Raw genomic sequence first — 24,594 nt, 5'->3', positions numbered from 1 at the left:
TGCTGGCAGAAAGTGAGCAGTGGGCCCTGACCTTGGGTGAGGAGTCTCTCGTCTTCAGCAGAATCTGGTAGTTGAGTGGTTTCCAAAGCGAGTCATCAGCCACTGCCACTGAGAACTGCGCAAGGCACGGGATCAGGTGCTGGGTCACCCGTTCCTGGAACTTCTCTTCTCCTCCAAGCCTGTTTTCCAGCTATTAACAGTGAGACAAAGACTGAGCAACAGGTCACACTGCTGTTTGAAAAAATACTCCAGACACATAGTATATGACTCTACTTCCTGATAGGATGGGGCTCAGAAATCAGGTACTGATTATTCTACTACTCTCCCCAGAGAAAATCTCCCACCTTCTGAGAATTCAAACGGAATCTTGCAGCTTCAAGAATCACCCCCCTCCCTCTGCAGGGAGGAGGTGGTCCATGGCAGCTGAACCCTGACATTCTCAGTGAACCCAGTTTTTAAGAATAAATCCACTACAAAGATAAGTTATATCCATAAAGAATGAGAAATCAATTTTAAAATAAAAATTTCACAGAAAGGAAGAAAAACCCCTGCCAGCTTCAGTTCTGGAGAAATACACCCTGCAGGCACACAGCACCGCGGGCGTCTCCTCTTCTGCCAGAAGGCGGGACCCTCAGTTACCTGATCCACCAGGGGCATCATCAAGGCTTCTGCTCTCTCTTTACTGAGAAAATGCTGGGTGTCAAAAAGGAAGATTTTATATAAACAGTTCAGAATAAACTGCAGCAGTAAGCAGCACTTTTCAGGGTCATTTTCAGAATCAAAAAACGCTTCATCTGTAGGGGAGAGTAAAAATGGAAACAAAACAAAATTGAATCTCACAATTTAATCTCCAATGTTTAAGTTCAAATCACTATTAAAAGAACTATAATCAGAGGAGTTTTTCTAAAATGACTTAGAAATCATGATTGGGATGAAAGTACAACACAAAATGGACAGTCTCCTGGGAGGTGCCTTCTTTCAGAGTTATTCTCAGTTAAGAGAATGAGTTGGATTCTCAGTTAAGATTATTAGTGTGGCAAGTGGACTGCTTATAAGCATTAAAGGATAAACCAGTCTTAATTTTAAAGTTTCTTTCCAGTAACATAAGAATGCCTGTTTGTTCTTTTTTCCAAGTGAGTCAGTTAATAATGTGCTAAACAGGAGTTCCTGTCGTGGCTCAGTGGTTAACAAACCTGACGAGCATCCATGATGACATGGGTTTGATCCTTGGCCTTGCTCAGTGGGTTAAGGATCTGGCGTTGCTGTGAGCTGTGGTATAGGCTGGTGGCTACAGCTCCGACTCAACCCCTAGCCTGGGAACCTCCATTTGCCACCGGTGGGCCCTAAAAGACAAAAAGACAAAAGGACAAAAAAAATACTAAACACTTCGGCATCTGACATCCATCAAGTAAAAAATTCACCCTCCCTAGACTGACTCTATCTTGGGTAAGGTACGGAGGGCAAGCGTATGTGGTCAGCCACCTACCTGTTTTAGAGATGTTCACCTGGTTCAAGGTGTCAGCAAAAGGCTTCACCAAGTGGCCAGCGAACAGAGTAAAAAGCCCTTTCAGCTTTTCAGCAATGCAATCTGCCAAGTGGTAAAATGTCAACAGCCTGTCCTTCGGGGCATCCTCTGTTTTGGCCCAATCAAACAGCTAGAAAGATAAAATCATATTAGCTCTGTCTACACATCTTGTAACTCATGTGAGTATAAAGCCCACTTGGAGGAAGAAAGCTTACCTTGAAGAACAGGGGTCTGAATGTGACCTCAGAAAGTTTTACAACCATGGCCACGAGACAGTCGATGATATAATCTTCCGTTCTTCCAACTTCCTCCAGATCACTCTACAAACAGAAGAGCTGGCTTATTAGCTAGAGCACTGACAGCTAGCTCTAAATAACCCGGGCCAGCACAGCAGGTTACATGGGTGACAGGTAACGTTAGGACTGGGGAGTGAGGACAGGCCTACCTCCGCGTGCTGGGCACGGAAGTCCAGGGCCTCCAGGAAGAAGGCGGTGAGCTGGGGCTGGTGGGAGGCGAGCTCCTCCTTCTTCATCACCCCAACGTGCTCTCGAAGGACGCTCATAAACGGGCCCATGTGATTCTGACAACAGTCAAGAGATGTGCCAGTTTTTAACATTCCTAGAGCTCATTAATGTACGTATAATGGAACACCATTTTCTTTCTTTTTTTTTTTTTTTTTTGCTTTTTTGGGCCGCACCTGTGGCATATGGACATTCCCAGGCTAGGGGTCAAAGTGGAACTACAGCTGCCAGCCTACACCACAGCCACAGCTCAACATGGGATCCGAGCCACATCTGTGATCTGCACCACAGCTCATGGCAATGCCAGATCCCTGACCTACTGAGCCAGGCCAGGGATCGAACCCTCATCCTCATGGACACTAGTCAGGTTCCCGGTGAGCCACAACATGAACTCCCCCCGTATTCTTCTTTAAGTGGAAATTTAAAATTTCAGTACTGTATCTCCCTTCCCCAAAGTCTAATAACCAGTACAATCTAACCTTCCAGTTCTTCTCAATCTGCTTATACGTCTTGGTGATGGCTGGCAGTAAGACTCGGGGTGAGAGGGTGGTTGCCAGCGTCTTTTTAAGAGATGTGAGACGAACATTAGCCTGGGAGGCAGGACCCATCTCACTAGTGATTTTCTCCAGCTGAATCACCTGTAGGGATATAAAAACAACAGTCAAGGCCACCACAAATCCTGTCTACATCCTCACAGAAAGCCGTGGTGATGACAGAGCAGTCGGTCCAAATGCCAGTGACTGGGAAAGCTCAGTGCACTTCAGCCTCACACAGGTTCCTCTTAGAGAGTTAACCCAGACGTCTATAGATACAAATGGACAGATGCTTCTTTCCACAAGGGAGTCAGGAAGGCGGGACACAAAGCCCTCCGAATGATGTTCTTAGAGGACAGGAGCTCAGGGACCACGAGGAGAGTCAGTTCTTTGCTGAAGAACCTGGAAAGCTCCTCAGACGCAGAGGTCCTTTCCTGTAAGAAGCCCACTTTCAAGGCCTGGCTGGAGAGCCTGCAAATTGGTTGAGGCATCTATGCTACAAGCTGCTGCAAGGAACCGCTGAACCACAACACAGGTCTTTTGCTCTGCAAGATGCCCAGAGTTAAGAAAGCTTCATGTTAAAAATAAAGAGGGCCCAGTGGTTTCTACATGAAGCCATGAAAGGCAGCTCCACTAAGCCAAATCCAAAGAGCTCACAGGGAGGAAAAAGCAATAAAATACATTCTGCAAAATCAAAAAAGTGACAAAGTGATGCCCATATTAATGAGCAGGCAGGACAATGGGAGTGGAAGGGAGAGGCACACAGTTACAAAAACAAGCACAGCTTTTCCGAAATACCAATCTCCTGCCCAAATAAAAACTTTGAGAGCAAATAAATGATTAAACCTGTAATCTTTCCCCTACTTCCACCACCCCAATGGCATGTCGTGGTCACCAGCTCACCTGTGACAGGACTCCTTCCAGGTAGGGGCTGATGAAGTGCGGCAGGGTCTCAACAACCTTCTGCAGGGCCGCCAGGGCACTGAGCAGGTAAACCTCACCAGAGACCAGCTCGCGGGTGCTTTTCATGGTCGTCAGCAATGATGGCATCAGGCTAGAAAGACAAGACAAGCATTTCAGAGGAGCTTTAAACACAGAGGATGGAGAACAGAGCAGAAGTCATTAAGAAAAAATGCAAACAGGAGTTCCCACTGAGGCCCAGAGGGTCAAGGACTCAATGTCATCTCTGTGAGGATATGGATTTAATCCCTGGTCTCACTCGGTGGGTTAAGGATCTCGCGTTGCCATGAGCTGTGCTGTAGGTCGCAGATGCAGGTCCAATTTGATCCCTATCCTGGGAACTTCCATAAGCCAAGGGTGCAGCCATGAAAAAAAAGGAAAAAAAAAAGTACAAAAACTGTGCCCATTACATCCGACATCTCGGCCTACAAAACGGCTACACATTTTCTGTGACTGGAGGCAAAAACTCTCCCAGTGCCAACAGTACTGACACGACAACAGTTGCCTTTGAAAATAATAATGTCTTTCAATGCAACACTTGCTGTGTCAGGCAAAAAGTCTTGCCCCTTGGAATCCTGTGAAGTAGACGGCAAAGCTTTAACAGGCTGCGTAACCCACCCAAGCTACACAGCCAGCAAATGTCAGGACCAAGGAGAGAGCTGGGAGTGTCTGACTTCCGGACGCGGCCAGCACAAGGCAGATTTGGCCAGATTGGATGGGCTCCCGAAAACAGGGTCATCATCTACTGCTTCCTAGAACACTGGTCAAAGGGGAGCAAAAACTGGGGGACAACACACATCGTAAAGGTAAATGAGAATGTCGTGTTTTCCATCTGGAAGATCACGTCTTTAACAAACCTACTTTTATGAAACATCTACTGAGAGACAAGAAAGTCACTAAGGTTTTCCTTCTCCACTGGTACCAGAAACCGCGTGTGGTGTTCCCGGACTAGGTGCCCCGGCATACCTGGGCAGCTGGGGGATGGCCAGTGCTTGCAGGGTGGAGACCACCTCAGCCACGCACAGTAGGGCGCTTCCCAAGACATTCTTCTCCTCCTTTGTTCCTGCAACAATCAACCTCACTGCGGTGGTCAGCACCGGGATAAAAGGCTCTGGATTTTCTGCACCAAAATTCTTGCATAGCAGTTTTAAGGTGTACAAAGCTGTCTGTCTGTTTATGGCGTGCTCTTCTAACGTCTTTCTTTTATGCTTCACCATGGCCACAAGGACTGGGACCAGTTCGAGGAAGTGGTAAACCTGAAGAGGACAGTCAAAATTCCCAAATAATTAAAGCTGCAGACAAAAGGCTAGTCCTTTTCTCCATTTTTCCTGCTTGAGATCAGACCAGGACCCCCTAAGCTGCACGACTGTACACAAATGACTGTTTCTCCACCTGTTTTACTTACCAGTAGGTGAACGCATGTGCTTGAAACCAATTCTGGACTTAACCTAAAGCGCCCCTACCCATTTGGAGTAAAAGAGGGTTAGAATCGTGCCGCAGTTTAGGCCACACATAGTCCGTATTAAGCAAGAATTCCCTTTGGATGCAATTCCATTCTAAGAACTCTTGTAACACATACAACATGCTCCTATCAAAATTAACACTGCATTTTAAATACACAATCAGCATTATATTCACATAATACACTATTTCAATTGTACCACTGGAGTTTAAATTGAAGGCATTCAATACAACTCTTTGTTAAAGTGAAGACGGTAAACGGGGCCGCTGGACAGTCTTCACTTACGATTTTCTTCTTCCAGGAAGTTTTCTGCTGCAACTTGTTGTTCAAAAGATCTAAAGCTTTGCGGCGCACGGATGGCAGTGGGTTCTCCAGCAGCCCTCTAATCACGGGGATGAATGTTTCTGTGGGCAGCAGGGCATTGACCTACACAGCAGTTTCACATTTAACAAAAAAGGAAAAGCAAAAAGAAAAAAAAGGAAGGTCACTCAAGACCGACTTCTATTCAGCGCACACCTTCTGAGTGCGAGGCATTTTTCACACACCCTTTCTTATTTAATTCTTACACTAACCTTTCAGTTATTAAAAACAAACCACACTTATTAAAAACAAAACAACAACAACAAAGGATGCTAACAGGACGTGAACTGCTCGATGCCACGCAGCTAAGTAATTTAGCTGGATTTCCGACAGTGATCCTAACGTCTTGGCCAGTGATTTTACCAAGGACCACCATACACACTCCACCTACCCGGCATCTGTCTGGTATTCCAGTTGAATGAGGCACACGTTATTTACATAGCAGTACATGACTGAATGTTTAAGGTACTGTATTTATCGAGGCACATGTTCTCAGGATTGGTAGGCAAACAACTGTTTTTCAGATAAAACCATCTCTAGTGATCAAGAGATTCTTTTCCAAGAAAAATCTGAGCTGCGTTCTATTCAGAGAAATGACAGCTAAGTTTATTCTTCAAGTATAACTTTGTTAAATAGCTCTGCAGTAACACAGAACAGTAATAAAACACAAAGCCCACCTTATCCAGCAAGTCATAAGCTTTACTGAGGAGCGCACGCCAGAACTTCCCAGTTAGCTTGTCAGCATTTTTCTCCATGGACCGGGCTACGGCATGGATGTAGCCAAGAACTGTTTCCAGCAACCTAAAACACAGGGGACTCCTATGAGAATTTTGTGTAGAATTCCAGCTTTTGGATGAAAAGTCTGAAGTTATTTCCAAATAAAAATTTTTTTTAAAAAAAGTAACATACCTCTGTTCAAGGCCTGTCAAAACCTGAGGACCGCCACTTTCAACAACCTAATTTTTAAAGAAGGCATCATTAGAACAGTGTAGAAGCTGATGATAAAATAACATTTGACTATTCAACTCAAATTCCTCAGTCTTTCTTTCCTCCCTCCCTTCTTTTTTTCAGATTGCACTCCTGGCACGTGGAAGTTCCAGGTCAGGGATGAAACTCGCCACAGCAGTGACAATGCCAGATCCTTAACTCACTGCCACCAGGGAACTCCCCACCAGAGTTTTCTGATTTTACAATTTAATTAGGTTCAGATCATCCCCACCATACCTGAGTAACTCCATTTCCCTTAATTTAATGAGTCTTTTCATTTGTTTTGGTCACATTCTATAGTCATAATATCTGTAAAGTACTACCAAGATTCAGAAAAATACAGCCAATGTTAACACTCATTAACCTACTAATTTTATGAAATGCTAACCTTTCCTTAGGCCAAGAGTGATCTCAAGATGTTAAACATTAAGTGTACAGCTGTGGTCCCCTCTGTACTGCTCCCTCGTCCCATCTCCTCCCCGGCCATGCCCCACAAACTTCCATCTGATGTTAAATGTTATGGAAGAGTACATCAGATGCACACCAGTATATACAGAATGGATAAACAACAAGGTCCCACTATAGAATACAGGGACCTAGATTTAATATCCCGAGAGAAACTGTCTTGGAAAAGAATATGAAAAAGAATGGATAATATACACGTATAATTGAATCTATAGAATTTAACACAACATTATAAATCAATTATACTGCATTAAAACATAAGAGAAAGAGTACCTAACAGCCAGCAACATGCTTTCCCAATTAGATTTCTGAGATCTGTTGTGACTCACGTTGTTCCAGTTTATTTAACTACACAGTGTTCTTCTCTATATACCACAATGTATTTACTCATCCACCTCTCTGGGTAGATAGTTCATGGCCATTTTTTTCTTTATAGTAATACTGCTAAAAAAGAATATATCTCCTTGGGCATCTAGGCACGTTTTGTAGAGAAAGGGAACTGCCAGATCACAGGAGACAAGCATTTCAACTTGACTGGACACTGCCAAGGGACTTCTAAAGCAGCCATACTGACTCATGCTACCTGTCACTGTACAAAAATAACCCGTCCCCACAGCCTTGGGACTTCTTGGTATTAACAACTTTAAAATGTTTGCCAGTTTGATGAGTATCACAGCAGCATCCCATTTAACCTGCATTTCCTCTTTGCTAGGGAGGCTGTCTTACCGCACTGGCCATGTGTGAGTCCTCTTTAGTGAATTCATATTTTTTGCCAGTTGTTCTAATGGAAACTGATACTTTTTGACTTATGAATAACCTTCTCTTAGTCTGCGGCTTTCTCTTCATTTTGTTGATGGAGGCTTCTGCTGAAGTTCTTAAATTCTTCTCCACCCGCTGGTTGCAACGGTGTGCCAACTCGATCTTCTCAGGTGCTAAGTACTCCTTTCCACACTGAGGTTTTTAATCTACCTAAAATTGTCTTGTGTATATGTGAGACCAGTCCTCCTACTTGGAAAACAAATGGAGCCTGCTCTAGTGTGGATGGTTTTCTCTCCCCACTGCCCTCGGATGCCTCCTGCCACAGAGCGCCCTTCCCAGGGGCGGGCGTGTCCAGCACGTGTGCCCCCCACTGACCCACCTGCGAGCCCCCGCACCACTGCTGTTCTTGGCGAGCTTGCTTGAAACAGCAATGACAGTGCTGATCACTATCAAGAGCGCTTGCTGAGCTAACCACTAGTTCTACCAGTTTGTCAATTATCCTTTTTCTGATGTTTATACTTGTTTCAGACTTGAACAGGCAGCCGGCTAATGTCTCATCCCCGAGTGTACCGGCAACTACAGGCTCCTGACAGGGGTCCGCATCCGGCTGAGGAGGTCCATTCGTCTCACAAAGTTGAGGACTACTGTTCTTAGGTCACGAGCAAGTACTGGCTTCACCGACCCATTTCTCTAAATGTTTCAATGATGTTTCCCTTCTGGATCTGTTCATGCATTAAGGCAGGTAAATAACAGATACTCGAATGCCAGGCCCTTCTTGTATTCCTGGTTGTGAGCGTGATCCTTCTTCCTGTTTCTTTATCTCCTCGTTTCAAGTTTAACCCACAAACACAAAGGTACACAGACTGTATGTGTTCCAGCTGCTCCATCTGGGTACAGAACAGCCTCTTATCAGCACCTCAGAATCCCTGCCTGCTTGACCCCCTCTACTACCCTGTCTCTCCTTCCCAAAGAGAGACACTACCATTACTTCTAGAGCCAAAGAGAACTGGGCCTGCAGGAGGCATTTTTTGGTATTTGCCCTCTTTGCCTCTGTGTCACGCTGATGGGTCATCAGACGACTGTCACTCGGGCTCACCGACGTCCATTTATGACAGCAGACGCTTTGTCCACTCCATTGCTGATGGACACTTGGGTTGTCATCAGTCCTGGGCTGCTGTGAACATTCCCGTACACGTCTGTAGCACATGCATTCATACACTTCTGCATGTGTATACACTGGAGAGTGGAACCACTGAGCCATGGAGTTTCCATACATAGTCTCAGTAGATCATGCCCTAAGGTCAACTGTACTATCTGCACGAGCTACATGCCAACTGCTTCAGAAAAAGCAAAATCATATCATAAATACATTTAAAGAATTCACCTTTCTGATAAAATTATTGGAAGCCAGGAGCTGAGACATGAAGGACACTGACAAATATTTAAAATGCCGCAGCTGCTTGCTAGTGTGAGCCTCTATGTTAAAGACCTGAAGCACTTCTTCTTGTGATTCACTCTTATTAGATACTGTTTTGGCAGTGGTTTCTGAAAAAAGAGCAACAAAACAAGTGACCTCACTCATCTTCTTTAGTACAGAGATACAGATATAATGAACATGGTAAATGGATGCAATTTCTAGAGAGAAATGTGTTAACCTGTTACACATAATATACAATACACATTGTTACACATATACATATAATTTGTTATACCCAGTTCTTCCTCTTCTAAAAGTTATAATTACCAAGAAAGTGCGTAACAGCTCTGAGAATACAGTATGTAAGACTAAAACCTAGAAAAAACAAGGTAACTAAGGACAAACAAGTGGAAGAGGGAGAAGGAGTCTAAGTTGGCTGCACACCCCGTTTCTGAAGCTGCAGAGGCATTTACTCTGGTGGCCCCAACAGCACAAAGGAGGGTCGGCCCTCGCCTTCAACACAGAATTCTAAAAGTTGAAGATGTGGGTCCCCAAACTGGAGAATGCCAGATGCAAATGTATCTGATATAAAAGGAGCTGGGGGTCCCTTGGCTAGGGGTCCGTGAAAAAAACATCCTAGAGAGGGGCTCAAAATGAAGACTTGGTCCGAAGCACGTCCTCCCAAACCTGGGCCATGAAGGGACAACAGGGCAATTGGCTGGCCCCTCAGAAAACAGGCCCTGCAGTCTTCAGAGACTTCTTCCTAATGTACCTCGCTGCTCTGCTCCGAAGGACAGAGAAATAAGAACATTCAAAATGTCCACCCTTTCTTAAGCCAGCCCCACTGGTGCTGTAATCACTGAATTTTCAAGAACTCACATGGTAAAACTTTAGTATTTAGTTACCACTTCTGTAGTACCTTTTTTTCCCTTATGAATGTCTTGACACACTTTTGCGGGGGCGCCATGCCTGGGACATGTGCAAGTTCTCAGGCCAGGGATCAAACCTGTACCACAGCAGTGACAATACTGGATCCTTAACCTGCTGAGCCACCATGGAACTCCTTCACACACATTTACATGAGAAACTTAGATATAGCTCGTTAAGTCCCACTAACTTGCGGTCATTTTGCCATAATTCACCCCAGACACCTGGGACACTCCACAGCCAACATACCAGCACTTGTGAAACGGTAAGCAGAAATCCTACTATTTTCCATAAAGGTTTGAAGAAGTAACAACCATATACTCAAATTAAAAATTACTAACTTACTCTAAAAAACAAAAAAATCCTCAAGACATGCTATGGTCCTGAGGGTGAGCTGCATCTTCTGCTTCTCCGAAGCTTCCAGATTACGTGATACTTCCCTAACATGTGATTTATACCCACCTTCTTTCTCCTCCGGCAGCTTTAGTAAGTACTCGAGGATATTCATCAAGCTTTGTATCTGATGCTGTACACTGAATTCACAACAGACTGAAATCCAAAATTCAGTGTCTGCCTCTAAAATGGCATCCTATGTAAAGAGAAATAGGTAATGAACTATATCTCTCAAATGTTTGTTACTTCTAAGTATAAATAAAGGAAACATTTTAAAAATAGTTCTTAGCACAGAGTCACTCCATACCATTCTTTGTGGTCGTGTGTACGGCCAGAGGAATCAGTTACTGAGCTCCTTACATAAAAAAATCAATTTATGAGGGTTATAAGGTATAACTCTAGGAACAAATGCATTATGATGTGTGATCCCAATAGAACTGGACATATACAGCTTTACTTTGAGTAGGTTCTAGATCTGTTCCTATGTCCCATTTCTAAGAAGCCATTTAAAGGCAGCCCTAGACCTGTAAGTTCTACCCTCTTCAAAAGAGTCACCTGCATCTCCCTGACTTCAATGACATCGACCCTCCTCTCTTCCCCTTGAATGTGACACAGTTTCATTACTGCCCAGCCGTACTCTGCTGGGCTTAAAACAGACCCACTCAGCCGGACTACAGCCTCGTGTCAGGTCACCCTCAGGTGAAGTCCTGTTGTTTCAGAGGGTATTCAGAGGGGCTCCGGCTCTGAAAGCAGCTGCACAGAATGCCAAAAATGTCCTTAAAAGAAGTTCTGAGCAGGCGCTGTCAGCTCATGCACACAAAGCCCCACATCTGAAGTGGAAAGTAACGCAAAACCCTTGTAAAACATCACCCGTTTTCTTTCGTGTTGCCTTTCGCTATGTTCTGACCTTTTCTCCGTAGGCAGCCGCCAGCACTGTCTTAGTGACGTACTGTTCAAAGAGCAGGACGAGGAGAACCCAGAGGAAGCGTTCTGCACCCAGTGTATCCACGAGCTGAGCAAGGATGGGCAGGCGCCTGTGCTCGGGAACATGCGGCAGTGCATCCACAAACACGTGAATGATTTTGACCACGACGTCCTCCACGTTTCTCGTGACTTCTACAGAGTCACCTCTGTCCGACTGCAGGACAGCAAGTAGGACCAGTGAGCAGATGCTAATAACCCTCCAAGGACAAGCATTAAGGAGACATGAAAAGCCTTCAGATGGGCCCCCAAAAGCTGTCAAGGGAATTTTGATAATCAAAGACCAATCAGTGAGTCCTCCACGACTGTGGCTTACGGCCTGGGCACCACGGGGCCTGAGGGGATGCAACGTGGAGGACACGAGCCCTGCCCCAAAGGAGACATGTCACCTCTACAAGTCAACGCACATGTGAAAAGACAACAGGAGGCACTAAACGACAGGTGCCATGGTTGTACACTGAGAGCAAGTGTGCTCCTGGGCCGTCCCACAAAAGTCAAGCAGGATTTGGGCTCTGCCTTGAGAAGGGTATAACAGCTCCCTGCTGCTTTCAGAATAAAGTCCAAACCATTTTACTCTGGTATTGGTGCTCAAAAGATAGTTGCTGAGGGAAAGAAAGAAGGAAGAAATAAACACTTGCACAAACAAGGCCCTCCCTACTTGCTCCTGCCTTGGCCTCAGCCTTGGCATCCCTCACACGCACTGTGCACACGGCCAGGGGCGACCGCCTGCCGCTCCAGGGAGCAGATCCTATCCTCCCTACACCAGTTCAACATCCACTTGTTAGGAAACTTGGTGGACATCTGGGCTCACATGGACATTCCCTATTTCTGCTCTTCGGCATCTCTCATGTTAATGCATATCCTTATCTCCTTTTTGTATGCATGTCCTGTACTGGCTAACTTATTGGGCACAGAGAACACCAACCTTACCCAAGATTTTTTTTTTTTGGCCTTTTCTAAGGCCATTCCTGCAGCATATGGAGTTTCCCAGGCTAGGGGTCTAATCGGAGCTATAGCTGCTGGCCTACACCAGAGCCACAGCAACGCGTGATCCAAGCTGCGTCTGCGACCCATACCACAGCTCACAGCAATGCCAGATCCTTAACCCACTGAGTGAGGCCAGGGATCGAACCCACAACCTCATGGTTCCTAGTTGGATTCATTTCTGCTGCGCCACATCGGGAACTCTCCTTACATCAAGATTTAAAGGAGAAGGTGCTGGGTGTGGTCAACTGACCGCCTGTGAAATGGTCAATAATGCAAGAAAAGACAATAACAACAGTGGAGGTAAGCAAAAAACCAAGTGGATAACCACACTTGTTCATCTCCAAGGCTACTCTTTAGTGCAAATTCTTCGCTCTGTTCTTGAGACGAGTCTGACAGAGACATGTCTCACTCATCTCTTTGCGTACTGAGCTTGGAGAACGCTTGGTAAATGTTGGCTGAACTACTTAACACCATTGCGGTCATAGCTCTAAAACTTCTATCTTTGTTGACCTACGTGAGGGTCTTAACAAACTGACTCAACGTCCTCAGTTTCTCAGAGGAACGTTAAGGCACTTGTATGCATATACCCTTGTGGTACGGGGCAGAACTGCTGGGTATGTTCATAAAATTTTGGAAAAGACATTATTTCCAAGATTACTTTGTAGCTTCACCACCCTAAAATTTAAAAGGCACAAGTAGCTGAGCATCAGAAAGGATTTTAATGTCACTTATTTACCATTACCGGAATTTCATGCTACGTGAAGTCTTTTTTTTTTTTTTTTTTTTCCTTTTTTGGCTGCTCCTCGGCACATGGAGCTCCAAGGTCAGGGATCAGATCTGAGCCACAATTACAACTTATACTGCAGCTGTGGCAATGCTTGATCTTGAACCCACTGTGCCAGCCGGGGATCAAACCTGCATCCTGCCTCCACAGAAATGCCGCTGATCCTGTTGCGCCACAGCAGGAAATCCTGCAAAATCTTAAAAATTAAAAAAATGATCCGGCATTGCCACGAGCTATGGTGAAGGTTGTAGACATGCCTCAGATCCCACGTTGCTGTGGCTGTGGTGTAGGCCAGCAGTTGCAGCTCCAATTCGAACTCTAGCCTGGGAACTTCCATACATATACCGTGGGCGCAGCCCTAAAAAAAGCAAATGAACAAACAAACACCAATGATGGTAGAAAGACAGATTACCTGAATAAGTGCTGGAATAACCATTTTCACTGTCTTGCTAATAACCTGAAAACTGTAGGTGTCATCTAGACGCATCACATTGGCTCCCATAAATGTAAAAATAGACATGATATTGTGTAGAACTTTATCCTGAAAGAAAACACATTTTTCAATATTTTCCATTTTAAGCACATCACCTATTAGTGATTCAGTATCATTCAGCAATAAAAAGAAATAACTCAAATTAAAAATGGGCAAAGGATTTGCAATGACCTTTCTCCAAAAATAAATAAACGGTCAACAAGCACATGAAAAGATGATCAACACCAGTTATTAGGGAAATGCAAAATCCAAGTCAGAAGACAGGACTTCATACCCACTACGAATGACCATAATAAAAAAGACAGGTAGTAACAACGGTGAGAGAGTAGAGAAATGAGAACCCTCAGACACCGATGGGAGGGTACAAAACAGTGCAGACACTTTGAAAATAGTCTGACAGCATCTCAGAAAGTTAAAGGTAACATATGACCCAGCAATTTCACTCCTATTGAAAATACTGAAAAAAATGTTCACACAAAACCTCCCATACAAAGGTTCACAGCAGCATAACTGATGACAGCCAAAAAAATGGAGACAACTGAAATGTCCATCAATTAATGAACAGGTAAATAAATGTGGTATGTATATACAATGGTACATTATTCAGCCAAAAATGGAATATTGATTCAAGCTTCAAAACTGATAACCCTTGAAAACACTACTCAAAATGCAAAAAGTGAGACACAGAAAAAGCCACATTATTATATGATTCCACTTATGGGCAATATCCAGATTAGAGAAAGCAGACTCGTGGTTACCGGGGGGCTGGTGGTAAAGGGAATGAGAAGGGAAGGCTAATGGATTCAGGGCGCCTTCCTGGGGTTGATGAAAATGTTCTGGAAGCACAAGATGGTGATGATGTGTGTACAACTGGAAATATACTCAAACCACTGAGTATACACTCTACATGGGTGGATTTCATGGCCTACGATCTCTATTTCAGTAAAAACAAAAGAAAAATATCAATGACCCTGAATTGTTTCTGGATTATCAACCCCTTTGAGAGCTACTGACTCCATTCCAAGGAGAAAAACAAATCCCACACACAGTAAACCTACATGCGATTTTAGTAGATTAAGGCTGAAGAACCTCTGACCTAAATCCCCTACGTGAAAATCATTTCACTCTCTTTCAACATCTTTAAATGATGTGTTTCTATAAGGAACACAATTTCTTCAACTGAGGTAGCTGATAATGAAATTAATGTTCTTAAGTCACTGGTTGAAAGCTGTGTGAGGATTATCTGAGGATCAAAGGATTTTTTTTCAAATGACACTAATACTGTGCCACTTACTGGATTGTTACACTGCACCAGGCATCACCTTCTCCCAACAATCCTATAAAGAAGGTTACTATTATTCTCCACTTTACAAAAAGGGGCACCAAAGCTTAGAATCAACCAGTTCACAGGCTGAGAGGGCCACCAGGCCTGTAAGATCTAAAAATCAATTGGATTCAACTGAATTCAACTAAGTGTACGCCTATGCATTTCCATGGAAGAATTAAAACATGAACACTCACAGGAAATATTCCAGCAACAGTACCCAAAAGTAAAAGGGCATGGTGATGGGTCTGAGGCATCTCGGAAACTCGGATGCACTGGACTATCAGCTCCACGTTAAACTTCTCCTCATCAAGAATATCTGCAGGGTGAGAAATGAAGAATCCCTAGTGGTAGGTGCCTTCATGCTCAAAGTAGATAAGCCTGCCCCTTCGCTTCCAGCAAAGCGCGTACCTTTTGGTATCTTGCTGCCATCTGGAGAGAGCTTCTGGCAGATGTTAAGCAAACAACTAAGAATTAACTGTTTGGTGTATTCCATACTTCCCTGCTCCGGTGGCAAAGGCTCTAAACACCTTTGGGATCCCCAGAAGAGAAATGATGAGAAGTGAAAGAGTTGTACGATCTCAATGTTGCATTAAAGACCACTGTCTAGGACACTCAGTAAAATATTAATATTAAGCATCCACTCTACAAACACAACGCAAGATTTCTAACTCTGATTCTTCTAATGTAGATAGATGGTAATGTTGAATTACTTATCCTTTCTATTACCCTTTCCATCAACCTATTTTGCATCTTCTAAAAGGACAACCTACTTTCTTTTCAGATGAGAGCACACATCCACAATTCAATGCATAAAACTATTCCTATCTAGGAGTTCCCGTCGTGGCGCAGTGGTTAACGAATCCGACTAGGAACCATGAGGTTGCGGGTTCGGTCCCTGCCCTTGCTCAGTGGGTTAACGATCCGGCGTTGCTGTGAGCTGTGGTGTAGGTTGCAGATGCGGCTCGGATCCTGCGTTGCTGTGGCTCTGGCGTAGGCCGGTAGCTACAGCTCCGATTGGACCCCTAGCCTGGGAACCTCCATATGCCGCGGGAGCGGCCCAAGAAATAGCAACAACAATAACAACAAAAGACAAAAAAAAGACAAAAAAAAAAAAAAAAAAAAAAACCCACAAAAAACAAAAAACTATTCCTATCTAATAATGCACAAAATATAATGCCTTAAGTACAAGGAATGATGGCCCAGGACATGGTATTGAAAGAGAAGAAGGAAAGCAGACTGTAAGGGGAGAATGTTTCAGTTCTATGAAATCAGGATGAAGTGTAGTTTTGGGCCCTTGGCAATGGGCTTCTATAACCATTCTTTACATTTTTCAATTACAGTATTCAATTTGCTTTATTTTACAGACCAGCTAATAAGCAAGGAGAGAATGTGAAAAGAGAATGTTAAATAAGATGGGCAAGAACTAGAATCTTACAGATCAAGGGCAAGTGTCATTACCTTGACAGCAGGTTAAAAAGAGTCGGTATCAATATCTGAGGACTTCTGAGTTTCTTTTTGTGCTGCAGTAATTCTAGGATGAGGGTTACTCTTTGCCAGTAAGAAACTCCAACTTCCTGAACAGATTCTAGATCTTGTGATTTTCTGAGAAACAGACCAGACAAAAAGTTAGAAAAGCAAACACTACCAATGCTAAGTAAAGACTGCTGTATACCTGATTATGCCAACGTGACGGTATCAAAAAATCACAACAGCTCCACCACATTCAAACCCAAAGGACAACAATGTTTTCACCACACAGGAGGCTCTTACTTCTGCTGCATTTTCTGCCTTCGTGTTTGCTGAATCGTGCCTAAGGACTTGGTTTTATCTGGTGGCTCCAGTTCTATTCTGATTTGCTCAGCGTTAACAGAAATCTGAAACACAAAGGAAGAATGGGTGAAGACAGAGTTCCATGGGATAAAATTATAGAGCAGTCAACGCTGACTAAAGAGATATAATGAAAACATTTCTGCCCACTTTTATGTTTCCTTAAGACTCTAGAGCCCAACCCAAGCCTAAAGGCAAATCCCACTGATAATTTCTTATGTTTTCTTTGGGAAATGTTCCATAAACCAACAGCTCTATGAAGATTATACGCGCGCACGCACGCACACACACACACACACACACACACACACACACACAGGAGCACATTATACACACTGCTCTGTGACTTAGTTTGTTCCACTTGATTTAGAAATCCAGGTATATTATGTAACATTGTGAGAGCTGCAGAATCTGGACAAGCGGAATTTTACTATACTATCATCTATTTCTGTGAAGGTGTTTTCCTAAGAAGTACAACAAAGCAAAACACAGAGTAACTAAGTGGTTATTCTGAACTACAGGTAGGTTTCAATACACATAAAACAATGAGCAGTTCTCAATTCTATTCTGTGTGTCATTAATCGATTGTGTAGATTAAGTAGAATAGTCTGCTACCCAGCTGGACATCAAGTCACCATCCATTCCTGTTCCTTGCATAAGAGATAGATCCTCCCCAGTATGAGAAAGGTCCAAACTAACACACAGGGATCTATTCAAAACTATAACTACTTCGTACAGGAAAAATAGTGAAGACACATAACTCTGACCTATTTTTCCATGAGTCTGCCTAATGGGAATGTGTGACTTCCTAGAGGAATCATAAAATGGAGGATGCTTAAACATGGTGTTACATGGGCAAGAAGAAACATTAATAAACAAGTGACAAAGGGAGTTCCTGTTGTGCAGCAGTGGAAACAAATCTAACTAGAATCCATGAAGATGTGGATTGGATCCCTGGCCTCACTCAGTGGGTCAGGGATCCGGCACTGTCGTGAGCTGTGGTGCAGGTCGCAGACTCAGCTTGGATCCTGCACTGCTGTGGCTGTGATATAGGCCGGCAGCTGCAGCTCTGTTTTGACCTCTAGCCTAAAAACTTCCATATGCTGTGAGAGCGGCCCTAAAAAGCAAATAAATAAATAAATAAATAAACAAACAAACAAACAAGCAACAAAGCCTGCAACTTACCCCTTTAAAAACACTGCTAACAGTCTGAGCACAGCATGAATTTTTACAGTTCACCAGTAAATCAAACAACATGCACAAAAGCTTCTGCTGAACCTTTTCATCTGATATAGCTGCAAAGAATGGCTTCGTAATCTAGAGGCAGGAAAAAGGCATTTGAGATCAATGAACAAACTTGAAATCCAAAAATGATCTTATTCTTAGTGTGAGACTGCTCTCCCATTGTGCCAGTTTAAAGGACTCACATATGTCATTCAGTTTACAAAACGGGTCAAATATATCATAGTCCTTTAAAACATGGCCAGTCCACTTTATCTTCTCCAAGTAAAACATTACAGATTTCCAAAAGCTTGAAGATGCTTTAGCTTCTGAAAGAAATCACTGACCTTTTCGAGAGCTGTAATCTGAGTGGTTGGCATTCCTGTGTAAATTTCCTTCGTTGTGTGCACGGCTTTTATAAACACATCTAGACTCTTTGGATCCTTGTGTAAAAGGGAAGCTGAATGTTCATTATATTTTCCCAGAGTGAGATGCAGAGCAATGACCTCATCTTTCAGGATAGCTATGGGCTCCTTCTGGATCTTTTCTAATAGTTGTTCCATCATAGGCAGCAGCTGAGAAAGCACCATCTAAAGTTTGGAAAATTTATCAGTAAATAGTTATTCATACTGATACAAGTTTTTGCTTGCTGTACCGAGACATCTAAAGATATGGTGCAAGCCTGGCAGCTTAGTCAGGAAGAAAAAAAACCCAATTATAATGATCTCTTAGACATCAGACAAGGACAGCTATTAATCCAACTAAGGCACTCAGGTCTCTCTGACAGTTCTGTCTGGTAACTGGCAAAAGCTCTAAATCCTTTAGTGAATGACAGGAGAAATAATCTGTGAGCATCCCAAGACTTTCTGAAAACAAAAGTACAAACAAACTCAAGATTTGGGCTGTTTCCAACTGGGTATAATTTATGTGAATTCAAATTATGTATGTGAAGTCTTTAATAATTAAACCAGGAGCCAGCAAAATGCAGCCTGCAGGCTAAATCCCAGGGACCATCTGTTTTTGTAAATTTGGTTTACTGACACACAGGCACACTTACTTGTTTACATATGGTCTGAGGCTGCTTTCTCAAGAGAATGGCAGAGCTGAATTGGCTGCACAGAACTTAAGATATTTACTACTTTGTCCTTTACAGAGCAGAATTGTTGATTCCCAGTTTAAACTGTACCTGGGATGACACAGAGCTGATAAAGGCCATCTGTGCACTCCCACCAGGACAATATAATTAAATGGCTTCTACTCTATTTCATCCCTCTTTCACTTCTCCAAGTTGCACTCCGTAGTGCAAGAATGGTCAAGTCCACTGCAAACACGAGGATGAGGTGTTTTTCTCTGCTTATCAGCACGCACAAACAAGGGATTCACAACCTCTTCCTCTTGTATCACGACTCCTTGACAACATAATGAAATCTTTGGCTCCCTGTGCCCACCCCCCCGCCCAAATGTGTAGCCACATACATTTTAAAAATGAGTAAATGATTTGGGAATGTACACAGACTTTTGTGTCCAAACATATTATTTTGTGGAGGATTTTCACTGGATGAATAAACACAAACCAACATTTTTCAGCAGGGCATCATCAGTGTTTTTCCCCAGGTGATGTTTAAATTCATTTAAAATCAAGACAATGGTTAGATGGGGGAGCAAACAATTTTAAAATGACAAAAAACTCACTAATATTTGCTTTTTGAATCCTCAACTTTTCCCCACCTCAACTCTTCCCCCTCCCACGTTAGTTAAGATGTTCACCTCTGGGTGTACACACGTCTCTCCGTCACTCTCACAAGGTCTGGCTCACACTGAGCGGTTACAACAATCCGTAGTAACAGCACCCAGAATGTCCAGTCCACTTAAACAGCACATACCTCACTGCTGACGTCCCGAAGTACTTTCATCAAATCTTTTGCAATATAAGATGGGCAACTATATACACAATAAAGTAGGTTTTTCAAAGTTTCAGACAACTTTTGATGAGATTTCAGTTTCTTTTCTCTCTGCAGTTCCTCAAATAAAGTAGCTAAATCCTAGGACACAAAAAAGAAAACCAGATTTAAAAAAAAAAAAAAAAAAAAAAAAAGGTTACACATAGTACTTATGGAAGATTCTTTCCCAAACGATATGATATTGCTCACAAGTCTTCATTTCTCCTTGAAACCCTTGAAAATCCTAAGAGAAGAGGCTATCACCACCCATCAGGTAGCTTACTACCTACCACAGGTACACACTGGCCTTTCAGCTGGTGAAAAGACTGCAGAAATGAAACATAGGGAGTTCCCGTCGTGGCGCAGTGGTTAACGAATCCGACTAGGAACCATGAGGTTGCGGGTTCGGTCCCTGCCCTTGCTCCGTGGGTTAACGATCCAGCGTTGCCGTGAGCTGTGGTGTAGGTTGCAGACGCGGCTCGGATCCCGCGTTGCTGTGGCTCAGGCGTAGGCCGGTGGCTACAGCTCCGATTGGACCCCTAGCCTGGGAACCTCCATATGCCGCGGGAGCGGCCCAAGAAATAGCAACAACAACAACAACAACAACAACAAAAAAAGACAGAAATGAAACATGGTGTTGCGATCTTTTTTAAATGGGGGGAGAAAGATGTGCACATATGGACATAAAAAAGTTCTAAATTCAATGCCTTAGTCCATCAAAATCCCTACAAAGCAGAATGTCAAGAAAGGAGAGAACTGTTGGAGCGACCACGCAGGCACATGCACAGCCTTCTCTGCTGAAGGGTTTACCTGCACCACATAGGTGGCATCTGAAGTGATCTCCTCTGCTTTAGGACCCAAGTGATCTATCACCAGATGGAACTGGGACGCCACTCCGCTGAGGGCCTGGAGACAGTGAATGGCAGCCCGCCGTACTTCTTTTATGGGGCTTCCCAGATTAATGAGCAGAGAAGTCACCACTAAAACCAATGGGAAAAATGTGTGAGTAACAATTTAAAAAATGGAAATAATACAAAATGTTTAAATAGCACCAAAGGGTACATGATGAAAAGTTTTCCTCCCAATTCGAGTTCCCTCTCCAAAGACCACTGTTCAATTCTTTGTTTACTATTCTAGAGAAGTGTTAGACATACACTGGTGTATTCTTTTGGAAAAACACAAATGAGGCCATGGAATACATACCTTGCCCACCAATTGCTATATCATTTCAATGTATATCACAAGTGTTTCCCATTTTAAGAAACACTTATTCTTTTAAAACTGTACACAAATACTTCATTGTATTTTCCTTATATTTTCTAAAACCAGCACCTTACGGGTAAAAGTTCGGATTGTTGCTAGTCTGTTGGCATTAAAACTGCTGCAACAAGCACCCTGCACATACATCCTTGCATGAGGGTGCAGAGGAAATAATCCATTTGCGCATCATGCTTTGCAGATATTCTGCCCTCAACTGCTATTTGTTTTCACTTTCTTTTGTTCTTTTTTTGTCTTTTTAGGGCTGCACCCATGGCATAAGGAGGTTTCCAGGTAGGGATCAAATCAGAGCTGTAGCCGCTGGCCTATGCCACAGCCACAGCAACATGGGATCCAAGCCACGTCTGTGACCTACACCACAGCTCACAGCAATGCCCGATCCTTAGCCCACTGAGCAAGGCCAGGGATCAAACCCATGTCTTCATGGATACCAGCCAGGTTCGCTACCACTGAGCCACAATGGGAACTCCACTTTCTTTTTGATGTGGAAATTTTATAGCATTATATAAGAATTTTTCTTCCAGTTTTATACGTGGCTTAGAAAGGCCTTCTCCACTTTAAATCAATTTAAAAAGTATCTACACTTCTATACTTAGAGAGAGAGCATATGTACTCCATGTTTTCTTCCAACATTAGAGCTAAGTATTTTTAATGCGAAATCTTAAGTTCAGGTGAAATTTTTGTCTAAAGAATGAGGCTGGAGCCAAATGTTTCCAAATGCCTAGCCAGACGTCCTGTTTAATAATCCCCTTAAGAACGTCACAGATCTGGGATGTCAGCTTTATCATTCTTACATTGCATCAGAATTTGAATCTTACCTATTTCTGCCAACTAGTACTTCTATAAGCATGCTCAATAAAAGTGATAAATTTAACAGAGTGCTTTTCTTTCCCCAATCATGCGCACAAATCCTAGCTTTTGATTTGAGAAGTATTTTCATGTTACCCCTACTTTGCTGTCACTTGATTAGGAATAATTACTGAGTTATCATGCCTTCTCAGATCTTTGGACATAATTATATGGGTTTTCTTCTTTAACAATGATATGAACAGTTATATAACAGAATTCCTTATTTTGAATCAATGTTGTGTTGTTGGAAGTAACTCCACCTAGGGAAATATTTATTTTGTAAAACAATGCAGCAGATATTTTATTTAGGATGTCTGTATAACTATCCAAAGCTCTCCTTTGTTCTATGCCCTGCCCAGTTCATCAACATTGAAATAACCATCTTCAAGGACCTGGTATCTGTGAAATCAACTGACTCAGGGTTTTTTGAAAAGACAGGATAAAGAGACATCCAAATTCCTTTTATGGTAATTAGTTATTTAAGCTTTATTCCATGTATTTACCGAGGTAAATTTGGCTGATTTTTTTTACCTTGCTAGCAATGATCCATTCAACACATTTATCACTTCTGGAATGTTAAGAAAGAGTATGACAAGTTTTCATACCTTTCCAAGAAGGTCATATGAAAGCTAGAAATCCTTCCTAGTCTCCAAAACATTCATTTATAAAATACAGCAAAAAATGCACAGGAAAAGTTGAATTCGCCTAAAGGGCAGCTTCAGGCTAAGATACCTGTTTGCTAAAAAAAATTCCTAGTGGGGCAGAGCTTCCAGAAAAGTCCAAATTCAAAAAAAATTCAAAATCTAACTACTATGGTTACTATGTTCAAGTAAGGTATTAGAACCCAAGGTAAGTCAAAACTACATTATTTCGGCAATCAGCTTTTAGGAATGTCCCTCCATTTAAAAAAACTCTTATGTGACTTTATCCTTGCAACTACTTTTATTATGTAAAACAGCTGATTCTACACAAAAGTTGAAAAAAAAAATACTTGCGTTTTGCTTTTTTTTTTGGTCTTTTTAGGGCCACACCCATGGCATATGGAAGTTCCCAGGCTAGGGGCTGAATGGGAGCTGCAGCTGCCAGCCTATGCCACAGCCACTGCAACGCCAGATCTGAGTTGCATCTGTGACCTAGGCTGCAGCTTGTGGCGATGCTGGATCCTTAACCCACTGAGAGTGGCCAGAGATCGAACCCACATTCTCATGGATAATCGTTGGGTAGTTGGGTTGTTAACCTGCTGAGCCACAATGGCAGGTTTTGCTTTTAAACATGTCAATAAACTTACTACAGTGATAACAAACCAACAGCAGTGATAACAAACCAAGAGCAGCATCCAGCTTACAAATGGTAAATGCTTATTCATTTAGCTAAGATCTGCTACATGCAAGCCTGAGCTGAAATATGTATTTGCAGAGAAAGTAATAAATGGCGGCTAGATTTCCCAGCCACTAACAAAAACTCATATATTACGCTATAATATTGCAAAGCCCTTTTCTTTTGAATAGCAATGATAGTTTTGTAAACACATGAAAACTAATACCAGCCAACACTCCCTAGGCTCCTCAGGAGGTATGGCTAGAGGCTCACTAGAGACTTGCAGTGGAAAGCTCCTGGGACAAGACTGACAAACAAGTGGCCCTCTACTTGAAGCCCTGGGGACCCTAGCATATAGTCCTTGAGCTTCCAGGTAGAACAGAGCACATCTCTGTTTTCAGAGGGTACTGTGACATGTCCAGGCAGCATAAGTGCAGAAGTACTTTAAGAAGAGGGGGAAGTGACAGAAGGCAAGGCAGCAGGGGTAGGAAGGCAACCTGTCTTGTGCAAACCAGAAGAAAAGATAGGGCCTTTGGCACTGCTATTTGCAGACAAAGAGACATATCTTCCTCAGAAGCCACTGCCTTTGATGCCAAAGGTTAGATATGTCATGCTGAATTAGAAAATCAAACTAGTTACGACTCTTTTGAAAACAACCTCAAGTTTAGCAGTAGAGCACACACAACCTTAAAAAATTTGGGTATCTCAGAGTTCCCGTTGTGGCTCAGTGGTTAACGAACCCAACTAGTACCCATGAGGATGTGAGTTTGATCCCTGGCCTCGCTCAGTGGCTAGGGATCTGGCGTTGCAGTGACCTGTGGTATAGGTCTCAGACGTGGCTCAGATCTGGTGTTGCTGTGGCTTTAGCGTAGGCTGGTAGCTGTAGCTTCAATTAGAACCCTAGCCTGGGAATTTCCATCTGCTGCAGGTGCAGCCCTAAAAAGACAAAAAAAAAAAAAAAAAAAATTATGGTATCTATCTCCATACAATGAAATACTCTGCAGACATTTAAGAAAAGATAAAATTCTATATTTATTAATATAAAGATGCTTACAATGTATCTATTGAAAAAGTTTAAAGAATGCCCAGGAAGTTCTCATCAAAAAAACTTAAAAACTTTCTTTTAAAAGTAAATCCACCTGAAACAGGGACTGCAATTTACAGTAAGTAGTAGAAAATTCATGGGATTTTATTTCATAAGTAAAACTTGAAATTGTATATCTATCTCATATAAAACAAAATTTTGGTAACAACTGTAATTACACGCTCTTTTAAGGAACT

At 42.8% G+C, this 24,594-nt stretch overlaps 1 protein-coding gene across 1 annotated transcript in view; it reads right to left on the bottom strand.

Moving 5' to 3' along the window:
- HEATR1 (HEAT repeat containing 1) overlaps window positions 1–24,594 on the bottom strand; it is a 48,636-nt gene that overhangs the window by 2,783 nt on the left and 21,259 nt on the right. The window contains exons 21-43 of the mRNA XM_021073757.2: window positions 20,680–20,849; window positions 19,813–19,971; window positions 18,277–18,519; window positions 17,894–18,025; window positions 16,652–16,755; window positions 16,340–16,483; window positions 15,290–15,408; window positions 15,076–15,197; window positions 13,474–13,602; window positions 11,217–11,447; window positions 10,379–10,505; window positions 8,957–9,117; window positions 6,271–6,317; window positions 6,039–6,162; window positions 5,287–5,427; window positions 4,506–4,795; window positions 3,483–3,633; window positions 2,526–2,684; window positions 1,971–2,105; window positions 1,741–1,845; window positions 1,487–1,655; window positions 640–794; window positions 32–190 (exon numbers count right to left, since the gene is read on the bottom strand). Of these exons, the coding sequence (XP_020929416.2) occupies window positions 32–190; window positions 640–794; window positions 1,487–1,655; window positions 1,741–1,845; window positions 1,971–2,105; window positions 2,526–2,684; window positions 3,483–3,633; window positions 4,506–4,795; window positions 5,287–5,427; window positions 6,039–6,162; window positions 6,271–6,317; window positions 8,957–9,117; window positions 10,379–10,505; window positions 11,217–11,447; window positions 13,474–13,602; window positions 15,076–15,197; window positions 15,290–15,408; window positions 16,340–16,483; window positions 16,652–16,755; window positions 17,894–18,025; window positions 18,277–18,519; window positions 19,813–19,971; window positions 20,680–20,849 (3,476 nt within the window). The remainder of the gene's footprint in view (window positions 1–31; window positions 191–639; window positions 795–1,486; window positions 1,656–1,740; window positions 1,846–1,970; window positions 2,106–2,525; window positions 2,685–3,482; window positions 3,634–4,505; window positions 4,796–5,286; window positions 5,428–6,038; window positions 6,163–6,270; window positions 6,318–8,956; window positions 9,118–10,378; window positions 10,506–11,216; window positions 11,448–13,473; window positions 13,603–15,075; window positions 15,198–15,289; window positions 15,409–16,339; window positions 16,484–16,651; window positions 16,756–17,893; window positions 18,026–18,276; window positions 18,520–19,812; window positions 19,972–20,679; window positions 20,850–24,594) is intronic.

This window comes from Sus scrofa, chromosome 14 (assembly GCF_054392235.1).
Source record: "Sus scrofa isolate SSC_HxYL_T2T_F1_AM1 chromosome 14, Sscrofa_HxYL_maternal_Yorkshire_Landrace_v2.0, whole genome shotgun sequence".
Taxonomy (NCBI): domain Eukaryota; kingdom Metazoa; phylum Chordata; class Mammalia; order Artiodactyla; family Suidae; genus Sus; species Sus scrofa.
The sequence above is the reverse complement of the archived record's forward strand: the minus strand, read 5'-3'. Positions and strand labels throughout refer to the sequence as shown.